This window comes from Leucopleurus acutus (genome assembly GCF_964270905.1).
Source record: "Leucopleurus acutus genome assembly, chromosome: 16".
Lineage (NCBI taxonomy): Eukaryota > Metazoa > Chordata > Mammalia > Artiodactyla > Delphinidae > Leucopleurus > Leucopleurus acutus.
The window spans coordinates 56,331,539-56,345,724 of NC_139158.1; the positions used below are offsets into that span (position 1 = coordinate 56,331,539).

Consider the following 14,186-nt stretch of genomic DNA (forward strand, 5'->3'; position numbering starts at 1 on the left):
TGGCATGTGACTGGGAGTAAGGCTGAGGCAGGATCAGGAGTGGGTGTGTGAAACATTGGCCACCACAAGCAGTGAATGCGCCACTTTGCTCAGATTAACCCCCAAAATGAAGCTGCCAACATGGGGTGCACAATGGTGAAGCACAACTGCAAACTTCAAGGAAGATGCTCCTTTTAGCTCCTGTTTAATATTAGTCAGATATTAAACACTTATAAACTTTTAATACAACAAAGCAAGTACATGCAAAGTTACAAATATAGAAAATATAAAGCACATGCGTATTTCAAATACCACTCTGTATTCTTATACAAAACTATTCAGTGCACATTGTAAGCCTAAGGACCACACAAAAGGGTTTCCTTTAAGTGTTATTAAGTATTTAGTACCTTACAAAAACAGGTAATGCATTAGATAGTTCAGATGTTAATCGCTCTAACCAAAATTTCTAATTTTGTCATATGCAATATATATATATATGTATATATATATATATATATAATTTTTTTTTTTTTTTTACATAGGATACCCACAAAGTGCAAGCCAGTAATAACAGTGCAGAATAGTAATGTAAATCTGCTAGGTGACAATATTGAACAACCCAGGGAATAATTTTACCTTACTTAAATAATGGTAACAGAATTGCTTTTTCCACTTTGAATGGATCATATTCCTACCATCTCTAACCTATTTTTTTTTTGGAATGCCTCCCTATTCTTTGATTCAAAAGCCAATTCCAGAAACTAAGGACCTGAATACCGTGTTTTTTATAGCTGCTGTTTCCTCTATGTTAAAATCTCCTGGCTTCATCCAAACAATGTTAAAATCATTCTGCTTTCCAGGTAAACAAACAAAAGAGATTTGCTCTCAGTGTCCAGAAGGTAGTTTAATTAAAGTATCTTCATTATCTATAGTTTACATTACTAAAGAAAAGAATACCACATAAAGGTGCTTTAAACATCCAAAATGGGAGGCTGTCTCCGAGGGCACCTCTTCCATATGCTGGAAATTTTTAGTCTCAGAAGCCTTTCATATTATGTTAGTTATGTTCATTCCCTGTGAAAATGTCCTCTGCCCTGAAGTCTAGTGTTGCACGAATATCCATTCTTGATGCAATAGCTGCTGTGTAACCCGTACTGCAAAATGCAAAACATCCTTACAGTTCTCTGCAGACACAGGACACATGCTTTCCACCGGGTTGAGCCTGGGCCCACAAGCTAAGGATTTCTAGTTTTATTTTTTGAATGAATATTATGCAGCCTCCTTCCAGATTTGGCAGAAATGCTGTTTGAACAGGGAAATGCAGTCAGGTTTTCTTAAAACAAATGAGGAAATTGCTATAAAATCACTGCTAAGATGGGGCATTAGTGTACTGAGCTCTAGCTGGAGAAGGAGCTGGAGGTATTTAGGCAAAGGTATTTGAAGACTGCTTTGAGAATTGTTTTAGCCTCAATCTGTTGCACTAGACAAAAAATAAGCCTAGATCACCCAATGATTATTTGCTGTTACACTTTTACCAGCTCAGCACTAGCGTTGGCCTATGAAGGATTAAATCAAATGGGGCTTGAATAAATAGCATTTCAGATCTACTTTCCATTTCCCAGTGCTGTAAGTGCTAAGGGTATTAACCTACAGGTGACGAACAGAGAAGCAAGAATGAGACACCACCACTAAAGGGCTGCAGGTAGATACCCCCTCCCCCAACCTGGTGAAGATTAAGATGATGAAAACAGGAAGGCCTTCCTCATCCCACTATGAGGAAAATGAGGAAAGAGATGAGGAGGATCACAGGAGGGGAGGAGAAAAGGATCACACTTGCCCCTCTTTGGTAATAAGCCTGGTATTCTCTCTGGTACTGGGTGATGCACATCTGCTCCACAACACGCTCCATCATCTTGATGTCCGTCTCAGTGAAGTTTTCCCCCTTGGTGGTGGTGGTAGTGACTGTGTGCTGCTTGACTGTGATGTTGACACAGTCATGCACGAAGCTGTTCTGGTTGTTATACTGATCCACTGGCCTGTAGTATACCTGGTTGGGGTAACGGTACATGTTTTCACGATAGTAACGGTCCTCATAGTCACTGCCAAAATGTATAAGGGGTCTGCTCATGGCACTCCCCAGCATGTAGCCACCAAGGCCCCCTACCACCGCCCCAGCTGCAGCAGCTCCTGCCACATGCTTCATGTTGGTTTTTGGCTTACTGGGCTTCCACTGATTATGGGTACCACCACCTTGACCCCAGCCTCCACCACCATGGGGCTGTCCCCAGCCACCACCGTGGGGCTGACCCCAGCCACCACCATGGGGCTGTCCCCAGCCACCACCGTGGGGCTGACCCCAGCCTCCCCCTCCCTGGGGTGGATAGCGGTTGCCTCCAGGACTGCCCTGTCCTGGGTATCGGCTCCCCCCAGTGTTCCATCCTCCTCCAGGCTTTGGTCGCTTCTTGCAGAAGCCCATGTCACTCCACGTGGCCACAAAGAGAACCAGGATCCAATTGGCTATGTGGCTTTTCACCATGATGACTTATCTGCAAAATAAAGAGGGTGTCAGCATTGTGTGTTTATGTTGAAAACACTTAACGTCTGCAGCATAATGATTGCATAGCAGTGGCATCAGCTATAAATGTTCTTGGTCATATATGTTCTTCACATTCCATGTCTGTTTTGCAACCCTTACAGCAAAAGTAATTGTAGGTAAAGGGTTAACACAGCTCTTTCTCCTTCTCTCAGGACAAATTTGACCTTAAGATAATTTCTGGCGCTGTTTCCTAGAAACTTGATAAAGGTGGAATGCCAGCAACATTGCTTATGATAAAAATAACCTCTGGTTGATACATTGTATCTAAACTGGAAGAAACTATTAACACCTGGTGGGTTTGCCATAGCTTTGAGCTTCTCTGAAGTAGTGATTTGGGCTGTTATGAGGGATATGAGCTCCTGGAACCTCCCGAGACCCTGGCATGGCCCCTATGGAAGTGATTCTAATGTCCAGTTAGGAACACCCCCAGGTAGGTGCTGAAATCATTAAATCATTTTCTAAATAGCTGGCTCATGTCCTCTTTCCTCCCGCAGGAATGTAAGCTGGAAATGTCTCTTTTGTTCACTGCTGTCTCCTCAGGGCCTGGCACAGAGCATATACACAATAGATACCTGTTAAGTGAAGGAATTAATATCCTCTGAACATATAAATGCCAACAAGAATTTCCTCAAAGAAATTCTCAATATAATAAATTTTTGGAAACAGGAAATGTGCAAGATTCTGCAAGCCCACCTATAAATTCATTTTTCTCTCTATAGACAGAAACAAATGGGGCTGTTCAAAATGGGGTAAGGAAGGCTGTGTTCACAAGCTTTGCAGTCACTCACTCACTGAATGAGTCTTAGTTCAGCATTTAATGGTTCGTGAGTGACTTATTTTCTCCTAATTTTTGGTAGAAAAGACACATATCTTATATGAAAGGGCTAGCGTGGCTTAGGAATAAACAAAGTATCCTGCATGATAATTTATGAACCTTTGCAGAATGTACATTCATCAATTAAAAACCTCCTTTCAGATTGAAGACCTCATTCACCCTGGGTGCTTGGTGCCAAGAGCAGAGATTAAAGACATACAGTAGAATGATCATTAGTTTCTACTGTACCCCATGTCAAACCATATGCTCCAAAATACCATGTGCCACAAAACCAAAAATGGCATACGTTGTAATGCTGATAGTAGTCTTATCCCCAGCACTGGGACACCTTCAAATAAAAACGGCATCTAATATTATAAAATTATTTTTCATAACCTTCAGAACTAAAGACTAAATTGGATAATATTCAGAGGAAGACTGATTAAACAAATAAATGAATTAACATCATGTTTGTTTCTACTATCACTATTGAAATGTCTTGGTGTAAATAAAAATATATTTGAAAGTTATAAGCCCAGCTAAACTGCTCAGAATATGCCAGTTAGGATTTTTGGAGGCTCTTTTGTGTAAGGTCAGAGGGACAGGGTCCTGGGATATGCTGACTGGCCTCAATCTCGCATCCACATCTCCTGGCACTCAGTCTTCTGCAGGTCTGCTTCCCTGATCTATTTTCCATTTGCTAATGGGGCTCAGCTCTTGGCTTCCAGGCTGCTCACAATTCTGCTCAAACACCTCAGGGAATTCTGGAAAGCTTGGTGTTTGACGTGGAAGATGAAAGACTGGAAGAATCGAGGTGGCACCCAGATTTCTGGATTGGGCAATTGTGTGGACAGAACACGGAAGGTGGAGCAAGTCTGGAGGGAGACAAATGTGGTGTGTGGCTTTGGCAATGCCATTATCAAGCTACAATGCCATTATCAAGCTGCCTACTGGGACAAGAGATACCAGTAGGCAGTTAGCTTGGTGAGTCTGGAGCTGAAGAATGACCATGGACTGGAGATACAGGTAATAGGGCATAAGGGCCACGGGCATATGTTGCTGATCAGTACTTTAAAACTGAATATTAAAGTTGGATGATCATAAACTATATTAAGACAAGATCATTTTAAAATCAGTTGAGAACAACAATAGCAACATTTAATTATAAAAAGCATAAAAATTAACAACTACATTTTGAAGCAGAGAATCATTTCTAAGGATAAGGACTCAAAACTTAATGAGACCTTGGAGAATCTTTCTGTTTGTGATAAAATAAGGAAGATCTTATATTATTTAATCCAAACTTCTCACTCTACAAATTAGCCACCAAGATTCAGAAAAGTCAAGTGACATATCTGTGATTACAGTGTTAATTAGTGAAATTGCTAGGAATAGAGACTAGGTTTCTGAATGTCTGGCTGTGCTACGACACTTCATATAAGATGCTCTCAGAGAATGGTCAGTTTGTGGCCTAACACTCTGGCACATTTCAAGACACTAAGTATGTGACAACAGTCAATACCTATTTATCACTAAGAAAAATACTCTTAGTAGACTAGGAATAGGAGGTAACTTCCTTAACTTAATAAAGATTATATAACTAAAACAGCAAACACAATAAGTAAGTTTTGAATGTAGTCCCTTTAAGATCAGAAACAAGACAAGGATGTACACTGCCACAGGACTGGAAGTCCTTCCAATGCCATATGCAAAGACAAAGAAGAAACTGGTGCAAGAACTCCAAGGAAAGAGCTCCAGCTGACATTATGTGGAATTAATGTGATCATAAACATAGAAAATTCAACAGACTCAACAGAGGTAACACGAGACAACTAGAGGGATAGGCTGTGGGATACAAGATTGGCCTACAAAAATCAGCATTTCTCTATACCAGCAATAATCAACTAGAAAAAAATTAATAAGATAGTAATAATTTCAACCCAAACTATAAAGTATCTAGGATTGACTTAAGACTGGGGAAAGAAAAATTGAACATTAGTAAAGAACGAAGAAGATGATCTGTAAACATGGAAAGGTTTTGGTTGGAACAACTTAGTACTATAAAGATATCAATTACCCCCAAATGAACTTATAATAATAAAATGACAATCAAAATTCCACCTGGATTTTTTGAGGAATTCAATAAACCCACAAGAGGTAAGAAATGTCCACAGGTAGCAAACTCAACCTTAAAAAAGAAGAGAAAAAAGGAGAGAATCTACTGTTATCAGACATTAAATCCTATTACAAAGTCATAGTAATAAATATGTAATAAATAGGGTAACAGTCTAGAAACGGACCTAAAGATCAAAGGAAGGAGAATAGCAAGTTCAGATATAAACCCATGTATAAATTCTTTAGTACAAACCTGATAAATGATAAATTGGACACCACAAATCAATGGAGAAAGAAACGTTTGTTTAGCAGATGCTTCTGGGAAACTGGAGGAAAATAAAACTAGGACCCTAACACCACATGCAAAAGCAGACTCTAGAGACCTAACTCTGAAAAGTAAAAGTTTTATGAATTAAAAATCTTTGTGGGATGGATTGCCTTCCTATTAAATTATAAAAACAGATGTTAGAATCAATGCATTAAACAAATATTTATGGAACAGCTAGTACGTGCCAGTTTTTAAAGAAATAGAAAACTTGACGATAAACCATAGGAGAAATGGAGAAAAAAGTTACCGTACAATAGCCATTGATTAGTTTAACAAATATTTGTTGTCTTCTAAGGGTCTAGCATTATGCTGTGGCTGAGGACACAGTGGTGAGTAAGATGTTTAGTTTGTGGGTTCAAGCACTAAGGAAGATAGGTATCTGGAACCTGAAAGACAGTGGGAAGCCATTAAAGGGTCTTAGGAGAATAACATCACAGGATCTTTTTCTTTTTTTTAACAAAGTTCACCCTGTTGTGTAAGTAGAAAATTTGGGGGACAAGAAAGGAAATGGTGAGACCACTTATAAAACGATTGAAGGAAGATGGTGGTGTGGCCTGGGACTGTGCCAATGCAGTTGAGGAGCTGTGAAAAAATGGGATGTATTTTGCAGAAAGAACCAATTAAGCAGATAGAGTGGATGGAGAAGTGAGAGTTGATCAGGTTTGTGGCTTTCATAGCCAGGCAGATGGTGGTGATGCCATCTATTGAAACAGAGGAAACTGATGGAGGGCCATGCTTGTGAGAGAAAATAAAGTTTTAGTTTGGACATACTAACTTTGCTACATCTATGAGCCATTCAAGTGGGAGTATCAATTCAGGCAATTGTTATAAGAATCTGGAACTCAGCAGAGATAAACCCCTGGGCAGCTTCACCTGAGAAGTGCTGTTAATAGCCAAGGGAATAAAGGATCGAGATTCAAACTCCAGTATTCTGAGTGAAGGGCTCACACTCTTAGCTATCCAACCTCCAGCAACATGGGTGCCAAAAACCAAAAGAAAATACCACCAAGCTGATTTTGACAGTTTAGTAAAAGAAGAATACACTGTGACCAATAAGGATTATTTAGGAATACAAGGATGGCTTAAAATCACAAAATCAAGTAACCTATTAGTAGGTTAAGGAAAAAAACACAAAGATGCTCTGATGTTGAAAGTTTTCAATTAAAATCTACATACATTCCTGATTTTTTAAGGTTAAGCTGTTGAAAAAATTTCCATAGAACTAGAAAGTAATCCCTTTCCATCATCAAGAACAGCTATCACAGACACACAGCCCACACCCTACCTTAACTGAAAGAGGAAAGGCATTCTCCTTAATATAATGAACAAGACAAGAATGCAAGCAATTGCTGCTATTTTAGACTGTTATGGAGGTTCTAGCCAGGTATGATTTTCTTTTTTTTTGCCGTACGCGGGCCTCTCACTGTTGTGGCCTCTCCCGTTGCGGAGTACAGGCTCCGGACGCGCAGGCTCTGCGGCCACGGCTCACGGGCCCAGCCGCTCCGCGGCATGTGGGATCTTCCCGGACCGGGACACGATCCCGTGTCCCCTGCATCGGCAGGCGGACTCTCAACCACTGTGCCACCAGGGAAGCCCTTTTCTTTTTTTAAAAAATTTATTTATTTTATTTTTGGTTGCGTTGGGTCTTTGTTGCTGTGTGCAGGCTTTCTCTAGTTGTGGCAAGCAGGGGCTATTCTTCGTTGCGGTGCGTGGGCTTCTCATTGCAGTGGCTTCTCTTGCTGCGGAGCATGGGCTCTAGGTGTGCAGGCTTCAGTAGCTGTGGCACACGGGCTTCAGTAGTTGTGGCTTGCAGGTTCTAGAGCTCAGGCTCAGTAGTTGTGGTGCACGGGCTTAGTTGCTCCACGGCATGTGGGAGCTTCCTGGACCAGGGCTCGAACCCGTGTCCCCTGCACTGGCAGGCAGATTCTTAACCACTGCACCACCAGGGAAGTCCCAGGTATGATTTTCTATCTGGAAAATCCAGGAAAATCATCCAAAATTGTGTCCTAGAATAAATAAGTGAGCTTATTAAGGTGGCAGTTTTTGAAATCAACATATAGAAAAGAGTGAATACTCAAATCAGTTGTAATTATTTAGAAGATTTAGTGTGAAAAAAAAATCCCACTCATAGTGGCAATAAAATATTCAAAATATCTAAGATTTAACCTAAAAATAAATAGACCTTTTAGGAAGAAAGCTGGAAGACTGGAAAAAAAGAGAAAGACAGATAATGTTTTTGGTTGGGAAAATCAAGACTGAAAGATACCAATTCACCTCCAAATAATCATAAAGTCAACGCAATTTCAGTCCTAATTTAAAGAGGATTTTAAGGAATATGATGAAATGATACTCAAAATTAAGAAGACTAAAGAAATTATTTAACAGGAAGAAAATCTAGGGTATACTTGGCCTGCCAGGTACCAGAATGCATTGCAAAACTAAAATAAATAAGATCATGTGGCATTAGTGCATGAGCCGAATGGCAGAGCAATGGTACTAGAGAGAAGGAACAAAAAAAAGACCCATATATTATGCCATTCATCCTATTCCCATGGGGAATACATGGGACTAAGAATCAGAGCCAGGAGGAACTTGTCCAGTGGTCATGTGCCAGGGGCCAAACTTCTGATACTTAAAACATGTTACACCCTTGACACTTAATTGGTTAAATTGGGAACTGGCACACCAAATAGTCCCCCTACCCCCGACTGCCCCGGAAAAATTTCCTGTCTTTCCTGAGCTAAGTGGAACTCATGTGTCATATTTTTATCTTTTGAGGTCATTGCCCCTTAAAGAGCCTAATGCAAGCTACTCAAAATTTTACAAACCGCTCTGGGGTGGGGGTTTTTCACTGGCACTGAGGCCTAGCCCTGGACTGAATAGGGCAAAGGGCCTGAACCTGATTCACCCTCAGAATTATGTGAACAGCTTGAAAAAAAAGCAACATTGCTAGAGCCTACCCTATACCCCAGGAGAATATGGTTAGAAGAAAAAGGATGAACAAACAGAAAATTCTCCCAAATGTAAGAATTACTACACATGCTATTCACTCAAGGATTATTTTGCTGCAGCCATCAAAGCTTTAGATACAGGCATGTTTTGAATGTTTCACATGCAGCAGTTCACAACTGATAAAGCTGGCTGCCTTGGAAGAGGAAATAAGATCTGAAAAGAGAGACTGGAATAGATAAATTAAAACTACAGCTTGGAAAAACTGTCACCTCATAAAACCTTTTGTCAGTGTTAATTTAGTGCAGAAATGTTTGTAATGTTACTACTTTTATTATACTATTTTTAAAATGGTTACTTCCTTACATAACTCAGAATGATTCTAGAGAAAGCCCTTTCCCTGCAAAATCAAGATGATTTTACAAGAAAGGATGATATAATAGGTGTGGGTTACATATATAGATCCAAGTTGCCTCCAGAGCAAGGATTTGTGACCACAGCCTTTCGAGGACCTTATCTTCTGTGACAGCTGGGAACTTTCAACCATCACAAGACCAAAGGGATTCCACAGGGTACGTACATCTGCTTTGGCTCAGCTAAGTTGGATTTGTGTCCCTGGGAAGACAGAATGCTTCGGCTTGGCTGAAACTGTTCAGTTTTCAAATATATTCAGGAGTCCCTAAAAAAAAAAAAAAAAAAAAAAAAAAAAAAAAAACAGAAAAAACTAGAATTGATAAATAAATCTAAGAACTGATTCTTTAAATGAAAAACCCAATATATAAATTACTAAACCACTTATATATCTACTCAAGGAAAAAAACAAGATAATATTTGAAAAAAAGAAATGAGGTCAGCTCAAAAAAGCAGCAGCAAACATGACATTGAGCTCTCCCTCTCCCACACACAGAAAGCTGTGGGTCCATTTCCTTAAAAAAATTAACTATGAACTATTTTAAAGATGTTATTTAGAAAAGCAATATATCAACAAGAAAAGAAAATTAAAATAACCTGTATTTCTATTAAAACTTCATTTTTATTCAGATTTTTCACATATACCTTAATAAACTGCATCTGAGTAAGTAGATGCATTTTAGTAATCTGTACTTTGACTTGTCAGTTTTTTCCAATATATCGCAGACAGGCTCCAAAATCATGACTTGATAGTTACACAATGTTCCTTGCAGTTAATGTGTCATGATTTTCTTAGCTGCTGCCCTGCTGTTGGGTTTAATTTTAGATCATTCTGAATGTGTGTGCATATGGCTTTTTTTTCCCCTTTCCTGTTGTTTCTTCCATTGCAAGTAAATTCCCAGGAGTGGGGTTTCTGGGTCTTGGCTTAAATGCATCACCAGATTGCTTTTCACAAATTTCACACAGATTCACTATGTCCCCAGTGCAGTGTGACTAGGAAAAGAATAAAGGTATACATACCAAAGGTCAGTTTTACACAAACAGTTAATCTTGGCAAACTCCTGAAATAGGTATAATTTCCTCTAGCGTATGAATGGACAAAAGGAGGATGAGGAAATTAGGTAACTGGTCCCAAGCTGTGAAATGATTAGTTGCAGAGCCATCTTTCTAACCCCAAAGCCCTGTCACCTCCCAGGATAACTGAATATGCAAATTTCTAGGCAACCTTCCAGCAGTGGTTGCTGTTACTGTTGTTTTTGCTAATAGCTGCAAAATGATAATCCAGACTTACTTTAATTTGCATTGTATTCTGTAAACGATTCATCATTTCACCATTTATCTTTTATAATCTCGATATTCTCCTTTCACAAGTATGAAAAATTTCTGTCAGATAAAAACCATATACAAATCACATCCTAGCTCTGCTTTCTTTCCCTTTCTGTTTAGTCCTTTTTCATTGTAAGAGCTCCTCAGTGTTTGGGTAGGTAAAATTGTTCCTTTTCATTGGTGATATTTTTTTTTCTTCTTCAAATCTGAGACAGCTGTTGATTTTTCCAGAGATCTGACATTTTTATTCAATTTTCTGTTCCTATTTTTTCTGATAATTTGATTTGTGAAAATCTTTAATTCTATTCTACCTGGATTTTTTTTTGCAAGGAAAAGGGAAACAATTCAAATGTTCAGCATGCTGGGAACTGCTTATTAAACCGTGATTGCTCTAAGCACAGGAAAATAACTCGGCCATGAGATGAGGATAATCATGATCAGCGAGGTGAAACTGCATTGTGTTGTGTACGAACTGGAGAAGAGGAAACTGCAAAACAGAAGGCAGTGGCTTTGAGATGGTGAGGGTGGATGTGATGGTGGTGGGCTTATGATTTCAAAAAATCTATTTGCCACTGCTGATACAAATAGAAAAGGACAAAAACGAAAATGGACTGCAAAAATGGACTTCTTCCCGTTGTTCAATAATCAAACGTGAAGGTGCCACCCATACTAGCGGAGGAATGTGGTTCTCCGAGGGGCGCTGCCCGGCCCTGATCCCCGCTCTCGGAGACCCCCTGACGGCCGAGTTCTCTCCTTCCACAGGGACAGTCGAGACGGCGAAAAGCAAAGCCTGTGAGTCCACCACACATGAGCTCGCAGGAGACACTCTGCCGCCTGCACCTGGACGTCTCAGGCCCGGGAGCGAGGGCGGGGTCGCCCCAAGACTCCGCCCGCCGAGGCCGGAAGCCCAGCTCCCGCCAGCCTGTGCCGGTCCCCGGGTGTGCCAGAGACCCGCCCGCTGCTGCGTCCCAGGCACCGCCCGGCCGCGTGATGGCAGGCGGGGCCCCCTCTGGGGAGGAGGTCGGCGGCGGCGGCTGGGGAGGCCCCCAGACGCCCCGGGACTCCTCCCTAACGAGGCCCTGGACTCGGGTGGTCGGCCGCGTCCCCTCTGGGTATCGGGAGGGCCCGGACCCGCGCCTCTCCTTGGTCCTCCTCGCTGAGCGCCTCAGCGGAGCCCCTTTGCGGCCTTCGTTGGGTTCCGCGCGCCCATTCCCCGGACTTGTGGCCCCCTTGCCGGCGCTACTCGCCCATCCCACTCCCGCCGTGGACTTGCCTGGGAGGGGGCCAGACTCCTCGACACTACCCCCAACCCTCCAGAGGGGCCCCGGCCAGCCGCGGCCCCCGCCCCCATTCCGAGTAAATGGAGCTCGCCTAACCAGGAGGGCAAAACCAAGCCACGGCGTCCGAAAACCAACGAGCTCGCTGGGTAGGCCCGACACGTTGCGCGCCCTCCGGAAGCTCCCCGCCCTCCTCACTGTCAAGGTCGGCCTCCCGCCCGGACCCGGCCGTGCGCCCTCGCGCCTCGGCCCCAAGGCAGGGGTTCTGACTGCCGGCCTCTGCGCCCACGGCCCCAGCTGGGAGGTTAAAGGGCGATGCGGCTGTTACCTGCCTCTGCGGGAGAGAAGAAGCTCGCAGCTCGGCGGCTGTCAACGACTGGCGGCGAGGGCCGGCGTCAGCGCGGGGCAGAGGAGGAGATGCGGGGGCGGGGCCCGGAGGCGGCTGCACGCGCCCGGGGTTTACGCGCAGAGGCTCAGCCCTGCCAAGCAAGCCCGGGAATCTGAGTCCCTGGGAAAAACGAGTTGGGATTCGCTTAGACGCGTGCGTCAACTAATATCGCCTCCCCGGCTGGCTCGTCACTCCTTGAAGTTGCTTATTGACTATAAAAATCATCTTTAAAGGAAAATTCGGCCCAAAGCCCCAGCTCCACGTTACGTAATGGCGAACACGAGAAATTGAAAGATTAGGGAATGAGAAAGCAATTTCTGGATCTTTGGTAACCAGAAATTTCTAAAGAGGAAGAAAATTCTGCTACACTGGATTGAGCCCAGTTTGTGAATTTACACATATATCCTTAAAATTTGAGGCCTAGAAAGGACATTAGCCATCACCTGTTCCTTCATTTACTCAGCTCCTGCTCACTATATGCAAAAGAGATGATTTAGATTATGATGTTCACAAATGAGGAAAATGCTCTCCATATAACCATATAACAAGTCCACTCTGGACATTACCTGAGGTTTCTTGTATAAACATTGTGTATTCTTGATCATTATTCTGCCAAGAAATTAGGTAGGGGTTTGTCTCATGTGAAGGATGGCAAATGATAGAAGACAGGCGTTAGGGTTAGGGGGATCATATACATTATTACCCAAATTGGGGCGCCTTTGAGAGTACCAATATTAATTAAGCCGGGTCAATAGGCGTAATGGGAAAAATGAGACATCTAGTTCCCTTGTTATGGGCAAGAGGCTCCACTAAGCTTGTAAGGAAAGAGGTTTAAAAATATTGAGACACCCATTGGAAACAGGATTTGGTTTAAATACTTGTATCCCAGGGCGGCTCACTCAAGTGGGAGGGGACAAGTGAGGGAGGGGAGAAGCCAGGAGGATTGTGTAGAGTGGAGCGATGTGAAACAGCACTGGGGTGATGTTCATATGAATGTGGGTGAAACAGTCCTGGTGATGTTTATATGAATGTGGGTCTGAAAGGTCTGCTTGGGAAGCGGAAATGAGAGGTAAAACATGACCATGGGATGGAGATGATTCAGTAACAGAACTGGATTGTGGCCAGTTAGAAATGAGTGTTAGGCAGCAGTGCCAGGGCAGTTTTCTGTCCAATCAGTCTTACATAATGATTAGGTTGACAGTGCTTTTAGAGCCTTACCTTCTTTCCTCAGAGATGGCTTATTGTGAGGTGAATTGGGGGCAGTGAAGCATCTCTTTGTGTCTTGAGATGGGGTGGGGCTGGGAGTGGCTGACCAGATCAGACTGGGCAAGGGGCTGACTTTCCCCTGCCAGGAGGGGCCCAGTAAAGCTTGGTTAGAAGATGCCAAAACTCAGCTTTTTTCTCAAAAGAATCCTATGTCTACTGGCTGAATGCTTTCCTCCCTCCCCCCAACCAGAAAAATGCTCAAAAGGCAGAATACTTCTTGGGGGTTTGAGGGAACCGAATGGGATTGCCTTATGACCTATTCTGGCCATTATTGCTATGTAGCAACTACTCCAAAGCTTAGAGGTTTAAAGCAATCACCGTTTTATTATGCCAATGGATTGTATAGGCCAGAGAGTTGGACAGGCACAGTGGGGATGTCTGAGGCTGCAGTTGGGAAGACTCAGTGTCTGAGACTGGCTTGATAGCTGGGGGTTGGAATCAGTTGAAGGCTCTGTCACTTGCATGGCTGGCATCTGTCACTTGCATGGCTGGCATCTGGGCTGACTTGAAAATCAGGTGTACTGATTGATGAGTCTGGCTAAAGGTTTATCAGTTTTGTTTATCTTTCAAAACAAAAGGTTTTTAGTTTCATTGACCTTTTCTATTGTGTTTCCTTATTGATTTTCTGTCGGATGATCTGTCCATTGATGTAAGTGGGGTGTTAAAGTCCCCCACTGTTATTGTGTTACTGTCGATTTCTCCTTTTGTGGCTGTTAGCATTTGCTTTATATATTGAG

General features: G+C 42.5%; 1 protein-coding gene across 2 annotated transcripts; it reads right to left on the bottom strand.

Annotated features, from left to right (window-relative positions):
- Positions 1 to 1,146: 1,146 nt before the first annotated feature.
- Positions 1,147 to 12,201, bottom strand: PRNP (prion protein (Kanno blood group)). Of its 2 annotated transcripts, XM_082857413.1 has the most exons (3): positions 12,124 to 12,201; positions 9,362 to 9,460; positions 1,147 to 2,525 (listed from the first exon to the last, which is right to left on the bottom strand). In XM_082857413.1, the coding sequence occupies exon 3, from the start codon at positions 2,513 to 2,515 to the stop codon at positions 1,742 to 1,744; it is 774 nt and encodes a 257-aa protein (XP_082713539.1). In that variant the 5' UTR covers positions 2,516 to 2,525; positions 9,362 to 9,460; positions 12,124 to 12,201; the 3' UTR covers positions 1,147 to 1,741. The 2 variants fall into 2 exon arrangements, with proteins under 2 accessions (XP_082713539.1, XP_082713540.1); XM_082857414.1 differs by lacking the exons at positions 9,362 to 9,460; positions 12,124 to 12,201 and adding an exon at positions 7,118 to 7,240.
- Between the last annotated feature and the right edge of the window lie 1,985 nt (positions 12,202 to 14,186).